Raw genomic sequence first — 21,117 nt, 5'->3', positions numbered from 1 at the left:
CATAGTCCATCAGTTGACCTTTGCGCTCTTCTTAAAGCTCTCCGATTAATTCATTGTCCTTTCTATTTCCCAGCCATTTGTAAGTTCAGTGTTGATAAAACACTCAGACAGGATTTCTTAGAATTATTTGGCAGTTTTAAATCAACATATAAATTGTTGTAGATTTAAAGGTAGGGCTGAGTACAGGAAAGGCCAAATCAAATTGGACCTTTCCTTCTCATCTAACATCAGGATTGGCATATGATAAGTAAAGCTGGTGGCTTCTTTATCCAGGTCTACAGTAGGGTAGAGGTGTAGGAACACATCCTCCAGAGTGAATTAAATGGCCTCTGCACCTCAGTTTCAGAAGTCAGTTCAATAACTAAGGAAATGCATGCTTCCTCCTCCACCCCAATCGCTGTCATTAAGAATATGCTAAACCTATTTTGGAAAGGTTTATTCATATATTATAGATACGTAATTTGTAGAATGTGTAAATGAAAATTCTGAAGAGGTTTTAAAATATGTAGTGATTGAGAAATCTGATGTGCTATGGAACCAAAAATAAATATATATATTAATCACTATTTTAAATTATGTTTAGATGGTCTAATTAGCCCTTTGAAATCAGTCATAACTATGCAAGATGAAGATGGCATATCTGAAATAGAATTGAAAATTGAGGGAAAAGTAACAGAAGAAACTATAAAAGAACCTAGCATCTTGGACTCGTCTGATTTAGCAAGAGGTTTGCCTATTAAATTATGGGTTATTAGTGTGTTACAAAAATGGGTTCTGTGATTGTCTACCATCTTGAACCAGAGTAATTTTGAATGTTTTAGATCTTTTGAGATTTTTTTTTTTTCAATAGTAGATGGTAAGATTTTTCTTCTATTTACCAGCTTTTCTCTTAGTGCTATTTGATAGAATTATTTTAATCAGCACATTTTTATGTAGTGATGTACTATGCACCTCGTTTCACCGCCCCAGATTTTTGAAAGGAGGATGCCAACTAGGTTTTGGTTAGTTTGTGTACACCTGAATGCATTGCCTGCATCTGTCTGACCTTGCAATAAGTTTTTTGATGACGAGGGCAAAAATTTTTCCCCTTCAGAAATTGTATCTCAGTATAGTCATTTGAAAAAGAGCCAGTTGCTCAGTGGGTACATGTTGGGCTGCTAACTGCAAGGACAGCAGTTCAAAAGTACCAGCAGATACATAGGGGAAAAGATGGGGCTTTCTACTCCCATAAAAAGTGACAGTCTCAGCAACTCATGGGGGTAGTTCTGCCTGTCCCATAGGATTGCTGTGAGTTGGTATCAACTTCATTACAGTGAGTTTGATTTGGGTTTGATAGTCATTTGAACAATACCTAGAATAAGAAGTTAACTACCCAGAGGTGCCTTGAAAGAAAGGTCTGGTGATCTATTTCCCCAAAAATCAGCCATTGAAAACTTTATAAGCGTTCTATTCTGACACACGTGGGGTAGCTATTAATTAGAATCACTGTTTTGAGGCTCTAAATGTTCTAACTTAATAATACAGCCTTACAGTTTCCTCATCTGCTATCTCCCTGGGTATCACTTCCTATCAGTTATCTCCAGTCTCCTGTCATATGCTTTCACTTTTTAAATCTTCCTATAAGGATGCACCTCTACTCAGGGCTCTCAGAAAGAAAGAAACGGCAAGTTTAATCCCATTCTGTTTATACGATCAAACTTCCTGAAGAAATACTCATCCTGATTTTCTGTCCTTTTCCTTCCAGTCACATTCGTACTCCTTCCATCTCACTGCTTTCTTACCGGTTTCCAGGGACCTTTAATAAGCTGTAATCTTTTCTCGACCGCTTGTCAATCTTAAACAAGTCCTCTTTTCCAGACTCTTCCTTTGCCTACTGCATCATCTGAGTTTACCTTCTTGGTTCTTCCTCCACATTTCATAAAATGCTCACATCCTTCTATCTTGCACTTTCAGATTAGATCTTTTTATTTTCTTCTCAAGTGGGTTCAGCAGTGTGATAATGCGTCCCCCTCCTCTATCAAGAATCAGTTGTGTTTAGGCAAGAATGGGTCTTTTTCCCTTTTTGCATTTTCTAAATTGGGCTTTCTTACCCAATTTAAGAACATGTATTCATGTTTGTTTCTCCATTAAGAATCCCTCCTGAACTCCAAAACCAGAATTTTCATCAGCCTACTAGCCATAGTAGTAGTTAGGTGCCGAATCATCTCCAACTTAAAAGTGACCTTGTATGTAATAGAACCAAACACTGCTGGTCCTGTGCCACCCTCACGGTCAGTGGTGTGTTTGAGTCCATTACTGCAGCTGCTATGTCAGTCTATCCTGAGGAGCATCTGGGTTTTTGTTGGGTTTATGAGGGTTTTGCTGATCCTCTACTTTACCAAGCACGATGCCTCTCCAGTGGTAGGTGCCTTCTGATAGTGTGCCCAGAGTAAGCAAGATAAGCCTCTCCATCATTCTCTCCAAGGCGTGTTCTGGCTATACTTCCTTTTCGATAGATTAGTTAATTCTGCTGGCAGACCAGATTGCCAGTATTCATCAGCACTACAATTTGGGTGTCACTTCTTCAGTCTTTTTCATTGTCCAACTTCTGCATGTCATGAGACCATTAAAAATACCAAACCTGGCTATTTTCAAAATAGTCCTAGTCCTCAAAAGTGACTTCTTTGCTTTTTGATGCTTTAAAGAAGTCACTTAATGAGCATTACTACATACACATTCTCCATCAAACACACCGATGAAACTGCAATCGTTTTCTCTTCTTTCCATCAAATGTTTTCTGCTTCCTTCACTAGTTCCATCACTCAATATCAACTCAAAAATTTAGATGTTTTACTTTACTCTTCAACCCCCAAATCCTGTTGCTTTTTTCTTCTACCATGTAGTCTGTACCTTTCCATTACTAAGTTCTCATCTCTATAAGTTCCCACCATCCTGGTATCAGTTATCATGTTACAGTTTCTTGTGTGTTTCTGTGTAGCTAGCTGGAAGCTGTACCATGGATATTTCAAATACCAGCACAGTCATAGTGGATGAGTTTCAGTCAGCTGAAGACAGACTTGGAAGAAAGGCCTAGTGGTCTACTTCTGAAAAATCAGCCAGTGATCCTATGGATCACAATATACTAGAATAATACATTCAGACATATCAAAGGTTGTAAAGAATAGCGCAGGACCAAACAAAATTTCGTTCTGTTGTGGTTGCCATGAATCAGAGCCAACTGGATGGCAATTAGCAGTAATAATTCCTGCTGAAAGAAATACTCTCCTGGAATGCATTTAAATTAAAATATTCACTTCTTAAGAAACCTGCAAAGATTTACAGCCTCAAAAAAAAAGATTTACTGCCTCAAGAATAAAGTCCAGGCTAACTTGAATAGAATGTATACTTTCAATGATAGAAACTACATTTTTGGCAGAATATTTTTTCACCTACTCCTTCCTCCAAACATGCTATACTTAAGCCAGTGTGGGGAATAGGGGGTGTTAGCTCTGCTTTTATACCTCTTTTGTTAATGAAAGTACTCAGTTTATAAAACCTGGCCACTAAATTTCGACTTACTGAAATCTATTTCTATCTTCACTCTCAGTCATATACCCCTTCTTCAGTAAAAACATTCTCAGACTTACTTGTTGGAATTAATTCATTCTGAATTAAATAATCCCTGCATTATGTTACCTTTACCTCTAGTATTCATTTCAACTTGCTTGTTGCAGTCAAATCAATTCCAACTTTTAGCCACCCTACATTGTTTTGTGGTTAAAAGCTAATGTATTCATTTGTCCCACCTGATTGAAAGTTTTTGATGACAAAAACACATGAGTTTTATTTCTTATTTCAGTATTCTTTAGAGAGGAGAAGCAATTCTTGTAGAATTACATAACAATTTTAAATAACAATGGAACTTTTGCTCAGACCTCCTACCTTTTGTAACACTTGTTTTTTGTAAACGGAGATGCAGCAGCTTTTCCTCCTCTGAGTACTAAGATAATATGCTGTGAGGAACAGAAGTATGAACTTCTGTGTGACAGCATGTAATAAAAATGATGGTGGCAGACAAATTGTAAAAGCATAGTTTTCTAACTCTTAAAATTGTCTTTTCTTCCAGAGAGACACATCTCAATTCAAAGGGAACTTGCTGATCTGGAGAAGTTAGCTTTTGTAACTGAAGGGGATTTTGATTCTGCAAGTTCATTGAACGCACTTGATACAGGTATTCTATGTTTGTTTTTATGTGGTAATAGTTTGTCATTTTTCACCTCATGAAAACATGTTCCCCAAAACAGATATTGTGTATTTCCAGTGAACTAGAACAGAAAATTAAAAAATTATTTAGAAAGTTGATAGCCTTTTCTTTCCAATGGTGCTTTGAAAATATGAGGGGTCCCCCCCCACCCCAAAAAAAAGGAAGTTTTTTTTATCCTCCAAAAGTAGGTATTTAATTTTTTTTTTAACAAAACGACCTTATTACCCTCACAATACTCTCCATTGCACTTAATACATTTTTCAAATCTGCGATTCCATTCTTGAAAACATTTTTCAAACACTTCTGCTTGAGTGGCTGACAGCACCTCCCTCGTTTTTTTTCTTCACCTCTTCTGTGTCATCAAATTGTTACCCTTTCATGTCCCTCTTCATTTGCAGAAACAAAAAGCAGTCACTGGGAGTGATCTCAGGTTAATAAGGTACATGGGGCAAGGGAGACATGCTGGTTTTTGCCAATAACTGGCACACTGAGATGGCTATGTGAGCAGGTGCATCGTTGTGGTAAAACCAGTCCCCATCTGCCGCAAATCAGGCATTGTTTGTCGCACACTGCTACACATTCTTTTCAGAACCTCTTAATAGAAAACTTGATTAGCAATCTGAACAGGTGGAATGAACTCCTCCAAATGCACTAGCAGTCAACATTTTTGTCCATTTGAGAAGTTGATGGATATCCAGAACGAGGTTTGTCATCAATTGACATTTCACCTTTTTTGAAAGGAGAAAGCACTTGAATTTTTCCCATATTGCTGTCCTTGTAAGCTGTGTTCAACCTCACAACAGTTTCTGCAGCATTTTCCCCAAGCAATGAATTCGATTTGTAGTATAAAAACAAATGATTTCTTTAAAAAAAAAACAAAAAAACCAACATTTTATTGGGAGTTACTACAGACATCATTCCATAGTTTAATCACATCAAGCAATACTGTACAAGTCCTACCACAGTCCGTTTCAAAACATTCTTTTCCTTCTTGAACTCCTTGACATCAGCCCTGTTACTTCACCCCATGCCCCCGCTGTACCCTCCAGAAACCCTTACTCTCCTTGCTGTCCCTGTAGGTTTTTCAGTCCTAGGTTTCATAGACTGAAAAATAGACAAACACAAAAATTCGTGAGGGTCACCCCAATAACAAGACACATGAGATAAACACCAATATGAACAAACAAACAAATACAGAAACTGTTGAAAACCAGGTCAGGCCTAACGTGCATCAGAGTGGGGGATCAGCTGACAAGGTATCAATCGTTTTAAGTCAGATTTCTCCTTTTGACCTTCTAGAGTCATCTCTCCAGTGCACGCTTGGTAACAGCTTCTTCCCATCTATTACGGTCAGAGGGAAATCACTGGAGGCTTACTTCCAGTGTAGATCCCATAAAAGTAGCTTGGGCTCCCGCTATCTTCCATTGCCTTCTGCAAACCAAATTCTCAGTTTAGGCTCTGATACTGTTCCCTCCTTGAGCTTCACGTTATATGATTTACGATACTTAAGTCACTGATGCTGGTGTGCTTCTTCCATATGGACGTAGTTACACATCACTTAGATGTCTGCTGGTTTAGAAACAAGCCTTTCTATCGAGACCTATAGCGTCTGGGGACTTAAAGGCTTGAAAGTAAACAAGCGGCCATCTAGCCCTGAAGCAACAAAGCCCACATGGAAGCAACACACCAACATGTGTGATCATGAAGGGCCAAAGGGACCAGGCTTCAAACACCAAAGGCGGGGGAATCATATCCTCGTCAATGAGGGTGGCGCGTGATGGAGACCCAATGCCCATCTCTAGACAACTGGACATACCTTGCAGAGGGGTAGTGGGGAGATGAGTCACTTAGGGTACAGTATAGCTATAATGAAACCCACAACCTTTCTCTAGTTCTTAAACGCTTCCTCCCCCCAACTACCAGGACCCCAATTCTGCCTTGCAGACCTGGTTAGACCAGATGATGCACAGCGGTACAGATGGGAATTGGAAACGCAGGGAATCTAGGACAGATGCACCTCTCAGGACCAGGGGTGACAGTGGCGATACCAGGAGGGAAAGGGGGTGTAGAAAGGGGGAATTGATCACAGGGAGCTACATATAACCTCCTCTCTGGGGTACGGGCAGCAGAGGGGTGGGTGAAGGGAGACACCGGGAAGTGTAATATAAGATACAATAATAATTTATAAATTATCAAGGGTGCATGGGGGAGAGGGGAGGAGGAAGGGAGGGGGAGGGGAAAAAAGGAAAATGAGCTGATTCCGGGAACCCAAGAGGAAAGCGAATTTTGGGAATAATGAGGGCAACAAATGTATAGATGTGCTTTATACAATTGATCTATGTATTGTGATGAATTGTATGAGCACCAATAAATTGATTAAAAAAAAACAACAACAACAAAAAAAAAGAAACAAGCCTTTAAGACCCCAGACGCTATTTAAGCTGGTAAATGGACACCATCTCATTTCTTCATCACGCTTTGTTATAGCACCGATATTTTCTGTGTTCCCTTCTTATGGGTGAGTATCAATCAAGGTGGTGATATAAGAACTAATTATATTGAAGCTAGGATTCAAATCCATTCTTGAATCTTTGGTTATTGTGGGGGACCAGCCTCCACAACCGAATGGGTCCTAGGAGGCGGTTGTATAATCGAAGGGTAAATTTATTAAAGAAACATCAGACAAGGGATACAAGGGCTCACCTCTTCCTTGGAGACTGGAACCAGAGAGTGGGAGAATGTATAGTCTCACAACCTTATATCATCTCGGGCATGCAAGCCACGTCATACACATACTGTAACAGGAAGGGAATGTATTAGAGGCATACACACAACAGGAAGGGGCACATGCCAGGGGCATACACATGATAGGGAGATACATAAGTAAACAAGATGGGCAGGTTCTAGAGTTAAGATGGCGACTTACCCTCAGTCATCTCTGAGCTGACTTGACCTTAGGTGTCTCTGAGCCCTTCTCCAGGGGAGCCAGCTATGATTCTCATCAGAAGCAATGGGCCATACTTAGGGTGGCGTGTTCTGATTGCTCTTGGTAGCAGATGGCCTTCCAGCAGATAGCTTTCAAGTGTTTGGTAGCCACCATGTGCTTGCAAGCAGCACCTAAAAATTGGCATTATTACGAGGAATATCATGGGTAACAATTTAGTTAAGAGAATGTCACTGGAATGCATCTCCAACTCACGAGTGTGAAGGCCACCTTCCACCGGAATCTGCCTCCCAGACCCCTGAGTATTTGTCCACATACACACTCTTCCCGGTTCTCAGTTTCCTACAGTTTATTTATCTGCCTTTTGCTCCCTTTCAGAATTGTTGTTTAAGGTTATTAATTTTTTTCTGTGAAATGCCCTATATGAATATCTTTCTATAAAGTTTTCATTTTTATAGCAAAGTGGCCACAAATCACCATTGTTTGGCCACATACCATTTCTTTGAACTATAATTTTCTCTATATTTTTTTCTACTAGATTTTCTTTTTCATTCAACAATAGGGGATTTAAATAGAAGTTAAAGCTAATGGAATTGCTCCACAAGCTTTTTGAAGCTCCTTTGTAAATATTTCTCTACTCTATTTCTAAAGTGATTTTCAGAATGAAAATAAGTATATTAAGTCTATAAACAGTAATTAAAGTATTCTTTCGTTCAGGTTTTATTTTCAAGCATCTTAGCCTCTACTTCCTCTTTCTGCTCCAATTCTTTTTACTCATGTATCCTACTCCAACAATTTTTAAAATAAAGGAGACCTTAAAACCATTGATGGTGCTAATGTTTAACCATATGTATGGTCCCTCATGTGCTTCCTTTCCACCCACCTTATATTGTATGATCCATTACAATAATCGCTTTGCAAATCTTCTGGCTCCCTTGTGCCTCCACCTTTCCAACATACATGGGAGGCAAATTCCCCACCTAATTAAAAATCATGTTTCTATCTACTGCATACTTGTTCTGGAGCAATAAAAGTTGAACAAGAAAAATGTACTATATGCTGGTTATAGAGCTCAAATGGGTATTCATCACTACCTGTGAAGTCTATATTTTCTTTTTTCTACTCTTTGGGACAACTACTTTATACCTTCTACTCCCGCTCACATACCCCAGCCACTCCGCAGGAGACAGATGAGGCTTTCTACCCCTGAAATGAGTCACAGTCATGGAAACCCACAGGGGCAGCTCTTTCCTGCCCTATAGGGTTGCTATGAGTTGGAATCAACTTGATGGCACTGAGGTGTTTTTGATTTTGTTTAGGCATTGCATGAAAGAGCCCTGGTGGTACTGTGGGAAAAACATTGGGCTGCTAACCACAGGGTTGATGGTGCAAACTTACGAGCTACTCTGTAAGGAGAAAAAGGAGACTATCTGCTGCTATAAAGATTTACAAGCTCAGCAACCCTATGTAAATAGGGCCCCTCGGAGTCAGAATCAAATAGGTGGCAATGGGTAGATCAGAGATACAGACTTCTCTCTGAAGTTACACTAAAACTTGAATGAGGATGTGCCATTTGTTACATCCTACAGGTGAATCCAGGCAGGAACAGCTAGTGTATAGTCTGGTCTTCATTGGTTCTTTTTCTCTTTTTCAGGAAACAAACAGACCTGTCCTTTGTGCCCTAATGAAAAACTAAGAGCTTGTAATAGTCATAAACTTCGTCGTCATCTTCAGAATTTACACTGGAAAGTCTCAGTTGAATATGAAGGTTAGTATTTTTTGTGATTGTTAAAATGTGATTTAATTCTAACATTTTGTTTGGGTTTTGGATTTTTTTTTTAGCATAATCAAATACTTTCAGTTTAAAATTAGGAAGGATCTAGTAACCCCTCTTTTTTTGTGTTTAATTTTAAAAAGCCTGATTCTCAAGGCAATAGATAAATGACATGTATAGTTAGTTCAGCCATCATGTACAAGGGGGCTTCAAAAAGTTCATGGGAAATTTTCACTATATTTTATTTCCATTTTTCTATGTACATTTTGGAGCCCATCATATTAAGCATCTGCTCTGTACTGGGTATTCTGCTCAGTCTTCAAGGTGTCCAAATTTATTATAAGAGATTAATAAGTTATACTTACCTTTTTCAGAACTATTGCCATATTAAACATTTTTTGAAGGTACTGTGTATTAAATCTAGTAGACTGAGAACAAAATAATAGATATGTATATTGGAAAACAGAAGATAACATCTATTTTCATATGATGCCTATAAGAAAATTACTAGACATAAGTATAATGAAAGCAAGATATGAGAAGAATAGTCTACATTAATTCATAAAAATAGAGGTATTGGCCTATGTACATATATGTTAAGTATTAACGTAGCTGACGGACATTGGACCTCTACTCAAGTACTCCCTCAACACAAGAACACTTTGTTCTAAAATCCAGCATTCTGTGATGCTCACCTTCCCTGATATGATTTGCTGAAGACAAAGTGGATGCATAAGCAAATGTGAAGAAAGTTGATGGTGCCTGGCTATCAAAAGATGTAGCGTCTGGGGCCTTAAAGGTTTGAAGGTAAACAAGCGACCATCTAGCTCAGAATCAACAAAGCCCACATGAAGCACACCAGCCTGTGTGATCACGAGGTTTCCAGATTTCCAGGTTTATCAGTAGACCCAAAGCAAACAAGTAAACAAAACCATATTGTTGAGAACAAGGCAGGTCAGAGCAGAGACCCAAAACCCATCTGTAGACAATTGGACATCCCCTCACAGAAGGGTCACAAGGAAGGGATGAATCAACCAGGGTGCAGTATACCACTGAGGAAACACAATATTCCTCTGGTTCTTGACCCGAGCCCTGCTTTTCACTGCAGGCTACACTGGAGCATATACACAGGTACAGAGGAGATAAGAGCTCATGACACATGGAATTCAGGAACAGGAATGGGAGTAGCGATACCAGGAGGGAAGTGAGAAGGTGGGTAGAGCAGTGGGAGGCGGAACCAATTGCAATGATGAACACATGACCACACCCCTCCCCACCAGGGCGTCGAACAACAGAAACCATGGGGGAAGGGAGACAGCGGTTGGTGTAAGATATGAAAATAATATTAGACTTTATCAAGGGATCATGGGGGAAAGGTAAGGGAGGGGGAAAAAGAGGAGCTGATATCAAGAGTTCAAATATAAAGTAAATGTTTAGAAAATAATGATGGCAACATTTGTACAAATATGCTTGATACAGTTGATGTATGGGATTATTATGAGATGTAAGAGCACCCAATAAAATGATCTTTTAATTAAATAAAGATAAATAGTCATCATAGCCTTCATTGTCTAAGTATGTATTTAGAAAAAATACACCATTTATATTAATGTCAAAATAATACAATATAGAGGGAAAACGTAACAAGAAGATCCATGTAAAGAAAAAACAAAGTTAAAGGACAACAAAAAAATCCCCAAATCTTACCAAGTTCAAAACGACCTAAATTCCTAGATAATAAAAACACAATTGTAAAAATGTTAGTTGCCCTGAATTGAATATATATGGAGCTCGAAGTAAAATCTCGTTGAAAAATAGCTTGGAGCTGCATGAAACTTCTAAGCATACCCATCTAGTCAAAACTGTAATTATATCCAGGTATAATTAGACCCAAATAAACAAGTAAACCAGTATACCCTATCTACTGCAGAGCCCTAATGGCATAGTGGTTATGTATTGGGCTGCTAACTGCAGTCAGCAATATGAAACCACCAGCTACTCTGAGGGAGACAGATGAGGCTTTCTACTCCTGTGGAGTTACATTCTTGGACACCCCCAGAGGCACTTCTACCCTATCCTATAGTCATTGATAGTTGGCTTTGATTCTATGGCTGTGAAGAGAGATCTACTCTGTCTAGTTTCTCCTTCCAGAACAGCCAAAAACAAGATGTACAAAGAAACTAAGCCAGAAAATCAAGTATATCATTTCATATAATAAAAATTGACTTGATGACATAGGGTTAAACCAGTAAATTTACTAGATCCAATAAGGAACTGAAATAAATGCCTGTGTGTACAGGAATTTATCTTAAGACAAAGGTTGGATGTCATTTTGGTGGGGAAAATATTTTACTAATTCTGTCATAAATTGTTACTCATCTTGAAGTAATAAATCTTTCCTCACTCTAAATTTAAAGCAAGTTCCTTATAAATTAGAAAATTACATTTTGGGTAGTTTCTATTCCTAGGATGGGGAGCTTTCAACCGAGACAGGAAACCCAAAACTATTAGAAAATCTAGACTCTTAGATATTCAGAAAATTAACGACTTTGAGTGACCAGAGAAATCACACATTTGAAAAATGTTAGGAAAACAAATAGGCAATGAATGAGGGCAGATGCCAGATAAATGGTTACTGTCATCAACAGAGAGCTTTGCAAACTGATTAAAAAGGAAAGATTGCCCAATAAGAAAGTGGGCAAAAGAGAGGAATGACAATTCATAAGGATCATTCATAAGGAATGCATGATCAAATGGCCAGTCAACATTTTAAAATTTATTTTTTTACAGTTTAATTGACATAATTCATGTACTATAAATGTAATGGTTTAAGTATATTAAAAAGAGTTGTGCAGTCTAAACATTTTCCAAGATGCCAATCTTAAGTAGTAAGGAGAGTCTAAATTAAAAAGACACTACTTCTCAACTACCAGATTGGCAAAAGGTAAAAAGAGGTTTTGTAATATTTTGATGAGCAAAAAATGAACCAAAAACTCTTTAAGTACCAACCTTAAATATATGTATGCTTATGTTTATACTTATGTTTAATTTATAGCATAAACCAAACCAAAACCTACCGCCATTGAATCAGCTCCAGCTCAGGGCAGCCCTTCATCAGGTTTTCAAGACTGTAAACCGTTATAAGAGCAGATAGCTGCACCTTTCTCCCACAGGTTAGTTGGTTTGTTTGAACCGCTAACTTTGTGTTTAGCAGCCTCATGCTTACCTAACAGCACCACTAGGGCTCCATTAGGGAAGAGGGGTTGAGACTAACTCAGATGCTACATTGTTATTTATGTTTAAATGTACATATGTGTTCGTGTGTATAAATGATTATTTTTTAAATAGGCATAGATCCTTAATAGATGTTTTTTTATAAAACCAAACGCACTGCCTGTATCAGTACCAACAAAATTTTATGGAATTTAAGAATGATGTACAAGCTGATCGTTCTCCTTCAGAGCAACTAGTAGATTTGAAACACTGGCTTGAAAGTTAGCAGCCCAGTACTTAATCCACAGTCCCACTCCACTAAGGCCTATTCCTTAATAGATAAAATATGTATGTATGTATGTATGTATGTATGTATGTATATCTGGCACTGAGTTCAGTCTGATTCGTGATAGCCAAGCAAAATAAAATATTGCCCTGTTCTGCATCATCTGATAATTGCCAGTAGCTGAGTCCACCATGGCAGCTAGTGTGCTAACCCTTCTCACTGAAGGTCTTCTCTGCCCTGGTGGCCCTTTGTTTCCTCACACGTGATGTTCTGTTGATCTCTCCTCATGATGTGTTCAAAGAAATTTGGTCAAACAATGTTATTTTATAACCTGAGAAACTTTCATGGGCTAATTTTTGAAAGCAGATGGCTATGTGGTATCTTTTCTATGTGTTATCTTAGTCTTGCTCTGCTAATATGGCCACACTTGAAATACTGGTGGCATCACTTCTAACAATGTAGTAACACAAGCCACCACAGTACAACAAACCGACAAACAGCTAATAGAGATCCTTAATAATAGGCAATTAGAAATAGGGGTCTGAATTTCCAGTGCAAGTTTGTAAATAGAGACATATTTGGGGATTCTTTCTTTGAGGGAATAAGATGGCAATGATGAAAGGAGTTAAAATTACCAAGAAATTGAGAATAGCACATAGCACACCAAGTCTAAGGAATACATAGGGGTGCTTCAAAAAGGAATGGGAAAAATAGAATGAGAAGATAGGGGCTTTTTCCCCAAAAAAAATGTTAAGCGCCCTTATATGCATTTTATGGTACAAGATAAGTAATAAATGGAGAAAATATAAGAGTCAAGGATTTGTTTACTTACCTCCACAATCAACTGCTATGGAAGTCGCCATCAAGCTATCAAACAACATATTGCATTGGGCAAATCTGCTGTAAAAACTAAGATGTCACTTAGAGTACTAAGTTGTGCTGATCTAAGCCGTAGTGTTTTCAGTTGCTCAACATGCATGAAAAAGGAAGACCATAAAAGAACTGATGCATTTTAATAATGCATTTGGCAAAGAATAAAGTACCAATGACTGCCAGAAGAACAAACAAATCTCTCTGGAAAGAAGCAGTACAGCCAAGAATGCTCCTTAGAAAGTCTGTTGGGGAGACGTCGTGTACTGTGCACTTGTTATCAGGAGAGTGGAGTCTCTGCAGAAGTTCAATGTTTTGGAAAAGTAGAGCACCAGTGAGAAAGAAGAGCCTTAATGAGATGGATCACACAGTGCTGAGCCTGTGGCTTAGAGATGGCAATGATGGTGGTGGTGGTACAGGGCTGGGCAGTGTGAGTTTTGTTGTTCATAGGATTGCTGTCATTGGAACTGATTCAGTGGCACCTTACAACAACAACAAATGGAAGAGGATATGTAAGAAAACATTAACAAGGGTGGTAAGACCATGAAGAAGCAACAAAAGAAGGCATATTGTGAAAACTGTACCATAAAGCAAAGAAAAAGAAGCTGAAAAAAAGGTCATGTTGGCAGAAATATGATAAAACCAAGAATACTGGCAGAACCAGGATTTGAATTATATCTTATGTATTTTCTTGTTTTATAACTGTACTAAAAATTTGTTTTTATACTAGAGTTATATAACATGTAAGTATCTTAAATAAGGCAACTACATTCAAGTAAATAAATGACATAAAATAAGAATAATGAATTCTTATCAAGTAAAATTTGCTAATAAGTTTTGTAAAGTTTAGATTAGTAGTATGTAATAAGTAAATAGTGAACAATGATAAAACAACTATTCTTTATTCTAGGTTACAGGATGTGCATCTGTCACTTACCTTGTCGACCAGTAAAACCAAACATTATTGGAGAACAGGTAATCAGAAAGTAGACTAAAAACTAAAATCTTTTTAATTTAACCCTCTTTAAAGAAAGTATATAATTTTTTTTTTTTACTTTTTTAAGATTGTCATTGTGGCCTACTTTAAGAATCTCATTTTATGCATCAGTTTACAATAATCCTCCTCATGAAACTTCCTGAAACCTTAACAACCTCTTTAGAAATACATATATTCATTTTTAAAGGAAGTTTGATGTTTGGAGCAAATAAAGTCTAAAATATTTTTATTGAAATTCTTCTAAATGTGTTAGCTTAATGGTTCTCATTATTAAGGTTTCTTTGAGCTCGCTGGGGAAAAAAAATTAAAACTGCTCTGAAAAAACTGAGACCCGAGCAGTAGTTAAGGCAAAGCCTGGTTCATCTAAGTATTCAAGATCTTCTGAATTGATAGCTGCTGCCCAAGAAGGAACTCGGTGCTAGATTCTTGGCTAGTCTTTACTGCTGTACGGTCCTAAAAGAAGTAGAAACTGTAAAAGAAAAAGGCATCAAAATTGATACTGTTCTTTTGGGGAGTCATAGAAAGCCACTGGAATAATTGTTTTGCTCCCGAATTATGAACAAGTTAGCATCTTTTATTGGCAGAATATTGTGTTGCAACTCTGACATTCTGTAGAATGCTAGATATATCACTCCAATTTTCAGAAGAATGGGTAAAATTAATGTTACCCATCATTAAAGATAATTAATACAAACTTAGAATAAATTATATTTAAAACAAAAGTAATAAACACTCAAAATGTACACTCCCTAATAATTTTCCTCCATATACTGTTAATATATGCTTATTAACAATAACATAATATATAATATATATGTGCAGTATATAATTTATATGTGCAAAAGTTGCATAATGATGTATTTTTTAAAAGAAAGAAAATTATTCGAAAATTGATTGGGGTAATCATTGTCTAATTCTTCTTAGTATGATTGAAGTATTGAATTGTATGATGTGGATTATGTGCCAATAAAAAAACCAAGAAACACAACTCATTGTCTACCAGTCACCTCTGACACATAGTGATCCTGTAAGGCGGGGTAGAATGGTCCCTTGAGTTTCTGCAAGTATAAATCTTTACAGGAGAAGAAAACCACATCTTTTTCCTGTAGAACAGCTGGAAAGAGTGTTTGAACTGCTGACCTTGTGGATAACAACCCAGTGGGCGACATTACCAAGGCTCCTCTATAATGGTGTAATACTCAGCCACTTTACCTAAATTCTCATTTAGTGATATCACCTATTTTGCTCACTTGAAATTATTCACAATGTAGCTTGAAATAAGCCACAGTAGAAGTATTTTATCATAGAAATCTATGAATGCTACAAATTGGGACTTATTTTTTTAGAGAGACAGCTGATAAACAATGTACCACAGCTAGCATTACATCATTTGTAATTGCAGCTTATAAACAGTAGTGTAAAGTTATTTGCACATTAGAAAAAAATGAGAAAAAAATAGTAGGGTAAATTTTTGCCTGTTTTAAAATAAGATATAAAAATCTTATGTAAGTATAATTATACAAGGAAAAAATACCTTCAAACTCAAATGGCCAAATTAATACTTCTATACCAAAAAACCCAACATATCCTAATATGCTTAAATTTGAAACTTAAGTAAAATTCCATTCATGTCTTAGTAACTCTTTAATGTAAATACTCTATTTGATAGATATCCAGTAAAATGGGCGCCCATTATCATTGTATCATTTGTTCAGCAACAATTACTCGAAGGACCGATATGTTAGGCCATATTAGGCGCCATGTGAATAAAGGGGAGACAAAATCCAGGTATTTTGCTGGTAAGTTGAGCAATCTTAATAATGTTAATATTGAAATTCTGTAAAAATGGTCTTTACCCACATTAGGCAGATAATCCTTTAACATATAATATATAATCATTAATATAAATTTAACCAAATCATTTCATTGGGTATTCTTTTGTTTTAGGTTTGCTTTTCTTCCTGTGAAACATAAAAATTCTTACTTTATTTTTGTGTAACATGATGATTCAGATGTTCTCAAAAAATATATTTTTTGAGTGCTAAAAAAATTTAAGTGATAATATTATTAAGAATATTTTTAAAGTGGTATATAGCTAGATTGATGAAAGATGATAAACATATTGATTTCCATAAAAAGTAAAATATATTGATTCCTAATGACACCTCCTACATTGTTAACTATGCTATACTAGCTATTGAAAACCCCAGGAAAAGGAAGGTAGAATTAAAAAAATACCATTTATTATGTGAAGTTGTTTCATATTACTAATAACTTGCTATTACTTTGGTAGCCTTTCACAAGAATTAAACATTGAATTCTTAATGGCCTAAGACATTAATTATATGCAATGAATTAGCTTATCTATTATGCAGCTAGATGGTACTATATACGATTCTTTTGAGAATTGAGAAAAACAATGACTGAATAATTTTCCGTAGAACTTAATTTTCTCGGAGAACCTTGTATGAGATAGGTTGGCCTTTTGAGATTTGCGATGTGCCTCTTTGGTGGGTTTAGAAAGATATACAACAGAACACTGAGAAAGGTACCTAGCATTGTAGAAAGTGAAAGATGGTCTTATAGTTATTAATAATTCTAATTATAGTATTACCAAGAAATCCAAAAGTCCAAAAATAAAGTGTCTCAATTATTTCTCCCTAGGTATGTTTCATTTGTTATATATTTAAAATACAGTGGGGAGGAAGGGAAAAAAGAGGAGCCAATACCAAGGACTCAAATAGCAAGTGAATGTTTAGAAAATAATGATGGCAACATAATGTAAAATATACTTGATACAATTGATGTATGGATTGTTAGGAGAGCTATAAGAGCCCCCAAAAAATCATCTTTAAAAAGTAAATAATTTAATTAAATATATCCATAAACCATTAGTTTATTCGCTTTGGGCTTATATGCTAAATTATTATATAATACACATTATATGTAGAATCATGTTTTTCCATTATCTCATTTGAACGCAATTTATTAATTTATATTTATGAGATATTTTGAAGTTCTATATGTTCAGTAAAGATAGTGATTTTTTTTAAATCATTTTATTAGGGGCTCATACAACTCTTATCACATTCCATACATACATCAATTGTGTAAAGCGCATTTGTACATTCATTGCCCTCATCATTCTCAAAACATTTCCTCTCCACTTAAGCCCCCCGTCATTAGGTCCTCATTTTTCCCCTCCCTCCCCCCTCCCCTCTCCCTCATGAGCCTTTGATAATTTATAAATTGTTATTTTGTCATATCTTGCCCTGTCCTACATCTCCCTTCACCCACTTTTCGGTTGTCCGTCCCAAGATAGTGATTCTTAACCAGCCATGAAGAAACACAATTTCCTCATGTAGATTCTAAATCATAGCAACCCTAGGCCGAATTTCCAAGGCCACAAATCTTCTACAGGGCTAGGAGAGCCTCAACTTGTTCCTCTGAGAGAGACTATCAACATTGCGGTTAACAATCTAATGCTCAACCCGCAGTGTCCTCAGGACTTTTCATAAGAAACAGTTTTTCTAGAGACTATTAGAATAAGGAACTCTGGAGGCATAATGAATTACACGTTGGGCTGCTAACCCCAGAGCAGCAGTTCAAAACCACCAGCTGCTCCTTGGGAGAAAGAAGAGGCTTTCTAGTAAAGTTTGCTAATCACGGAAGCCCACAGTGGCAGCTCTGCTCTGTCTCATAGTCACTATGAATTGGAATCCACTCAATGGCAGAGTTTATGGGACAATAAAATATATTTAGCAGTTAGCCTATACTAGTGCAATGTAGTGTTTTATGAGTTATAAAGATAGGATATTTTGCTATCTTAAATTGATTGTTCATTAATATCATTGAGCATATATATTAATGTGGTAGGCAGTTGAGTTATAGTTAATAACTTCGTTCACAGTGAAAATCTGTTGAGGTTTTTTTTGTATGTGAGTGATTGTATTAACACAAAGTATTATAAAAGTAATTTTTCCAAGTATATATTTTTTTCGATGTTTGATTTTTTTTTCTTCAGAAATCTTTTTTTTCTTTTCTCCATCTTAGCTTCTGCTATTAAACCACCTAATGAAATTTTGAAAGAGGCAGACACAGATGTGCAAGTTTGTCCTAACTATTCCATACCTCAGAAAACAGATTCTTATTTTAATCCCAAAATGAAACTAAATCGGTAAGAAACTTTAAAAAAGGGTAATGGGATCTTTCAGATCACTAAAGATGTATCTCTCTTTAACCTTTATGTTCATATGTATGCAGACCTAAAACAGAATGAAAATAATCTTAGCATCAATGATCTCAAGAATAATTGATTTTTTTAAAACCAAATCAGTTTCTCTCAGCTAGCAAACTAGTTTTTGTGGACAAGTTTTAATAGTTACAAAATCATTATTATTGTGAATGGTGGTGACACAGTAACTTCATAATTTGTGGTAAGAGAATAACTTCATTGTTTCATAAATGTTTAGTTCTTATGCTATAGAATTAGAAATGTGTTGCTAGATCTCATTATAAAATACTATGTAACAGTAACTAGGGATACCAATTCTGGCTGTTTCCACATGAAATAGGTGACCTGCAATATAGAGTCCCTGATTCAGTAAACTCATTTCACTTTCCTTTAGACAGCTAATATTCTGTACGCTGGCTGCTTTGGCTGGAGAACGAAGCCCTCTGGAGTGTCTAGATGCCTTTGGAGCCACTGGTAAGTTAACAAAGCAAAACTTTCTGAGAATCTCATTTATGAGGAGTTGTTCCACATGTTGTCCTGGAGAATTTCCATAGATGCCATATCTAGCAGAATATTTTTATTTTTAAAATGTAAACATTTAAGATGAAAATCTTAGAGTATGAGAAGCATAGTTTTAGGTATTCATCACTTTTATTTCAGAAATTATCAATGCATGCTCACTTTTGTTAATTCTCTTCCCCCATACACTTTTCCTTATTTATCCGTTCCCATGATTTTTACATAGTCCCAGAAGCAATCATTTCATCTATAAATATTTCAGTTTATCTGATATACAAGTGATATCAAGTTTATTCCGATTCATGACTGTATAGGACATAGTAGAATTGCCCCACTGTGTCCAAGGCTGTGATGTTTATGGAAGCAGACTGCCATATCTTACCCCCTCAGAGCAACGGATGTGTTTGAATCACTGCCCTTTTAGTTAGAGGCCAAGTGCTTTAAGTGTTGGGTCACCAGTGCTCCTAAAAACGATAAAGGCTTTATTAAAATAAAACACATGATACCATTATCATATCTTAAAATTAATTTTTTAATATCAAGTCAAGATATTTTAATTTTTTTAAGCAATTCAGATTAGAATCCAAGTAAAAACTACTCACTCAGTGCAAGATATGACAAAATAATAATTTATAAATTAGGTTCATGAAGGAGGGGGGAGTGGGGAGGGAGGGGAAAAATGAGGAGCTGATGCCAGTGGAGAGCAAATGTTTTGAGAATGATGAAGGCAATGAATGTACAAATGTGCTTTACACAATGTGTGTATGGATTGTGGTAACAGTTGTATGAGCCCCTAATAAAATGATTTTTAAAGAATAAAAAGCACTCTTAATACTACATTAAAAAAAAACCTAATAAAAAAACAAATTAAAAAAAACCCAACCTCACTCAATCACTGCCTTCAAGATAATTACTACTCTGTCCATACAGGACAGAATGGAACTCCTCCTGTGGGCTTCTGACACTAAATCATACAGGACAGAATGGAATTCCTCCTGTGGGTTTCTGACACTAAATCTTTACCCGATGGCTTAGTGTCGTGCCTCAGAAAGATTTGCAATCTCAGAAACCCACAGAGATGGTTCTGATCTGTCCCATAGGTGCACTATGAGTGGAAACTGACTTGATCGCAGTGGAAAACTATATACGAGTATAAAAATAGCATGGAAAGGGTCTCTCCCGCAAATCAAAGCGGGACGAAGAATCGCCATCATCAGCACCAGCTCCCCAGGCCAGTTCTTATAAGGTAGAGTTCAGACAAGCACCCACCGCAGCTCTCTTCCTCGTCTGACCCCATCCTTCCACCCTACAGAAAGAACTCTGCATCTCGGCTGGCTTTGATAATTCATTGGCAGTGGCCACACACAACTTATAGACCATATTCACAGTTATGGGCTTTATTTGGGAAGTTATTAAGTTACTCAGGATCAGAAATGCTCCGGACCAGAAATGTTCAGGACAGAGTCCTGCCAATCTGCACAGCCTCTTAATATCATTTGTGGCCGAGGAACACCTCGCTCCCTAGTATGTGGCCTCTGAGTCAGTTGGCCTGCCTCCTGCTTGCATACACTCACTAGTGTGTTATGGCTCTTGGTTTTGCTGCATCCACTTCTGTCTGTCTCTGGATTGGACGGGCTTCACACCTGGCTCTTCCTTCTCCAGCTGCTGAGATAGCTTATTTTAAACCAACTGGAGAGGCAATCTGACCAACTCCCCTAGTTAGAGTGCCAGGCTTTTACCATCACATTTAGCCTTGCTAATAATCACGGCTAAGCCATATAATTGCATCATTATCTCCCCCGTTCTCCGACCAAGATACATCAGAAAAAATTATTTGATGGGAGTTATAAAGACTATGGCTACAAGAGCCATATTAAATAATTCACTGCAATGCAATAAGAAAACTAGAAAGTTCATGGGGAAATTCCATTATCTTTTAAATCCCTTTTCCACGAACTTTTTGAAACCTCCTTGTATATCTACAAATGGTTTGATATGGCTCCTAATTCTCTTTTTAATCTGTCTCCTTTCTACCCT

General features: G+C 36.9%; 1 protein-coding gene across 3 annotated transcripts in view; it reads left to right on the top strand.

Moving 5' to 3' along the window:
* Positions 1-21,117, top strand: part of TRMT1L (tRNA methyltransferase 1 like) — a 50,616-nt gene that overhangs the window by 1,258 nt on the left and 28,241 nt on the right. For 2 of the 3 annotated variants that reach the window (XM_013005712.2, XM_045297951.1), the window contains exons 2-8: positions 584-727; positions 4,106-4,210; positions 8,842-8,955; positions 14,241-14,305; positions 15,997-16,126; positions 18,381-18,504; positions 18,956-19,035. In XM_013005712.2, coding sequence (XP_012861166.1) covers positions 584-727; positions 4,106-4,210; positions 8,842-8,955; positions 14,241-14,305; positions 15,997-16,126; positions 18,381-18,504; positions 18,956-19,035 — 762 coding nt within the window. The remainder of the gene's footprint in view (positions 1-583; positions 728-4,105; positions 4,211-8,841; positions 8,956-14,240; positions 14,306-15,996; positions 16,127-18,380; positions 18,505-18,955; positions 19,036-21,117) is intronic. The other variant, XM_004706672.3, reaches the window with a different exon arrangement.

Source organism: Echinops telfairi, unplaced genomic scaffold (assembly GCF_000313985.2).
Source record: "Echinops telfairi isolate 266 unplaced genomic scaffold, ASM31398v2 ScPeMD7_7424;HRSCAF=8462, whole genome shotgun sequence".
Taxonomy (NCBI): Eukaryota; Metazoa; Chordata; class Mammalia; order Afrosoricida; family Tenrecidae; genus Echinops; species Echinops telfairi.
This window is presented reverse-complemented; position numbering and strand designations above follow the sequence as displayed.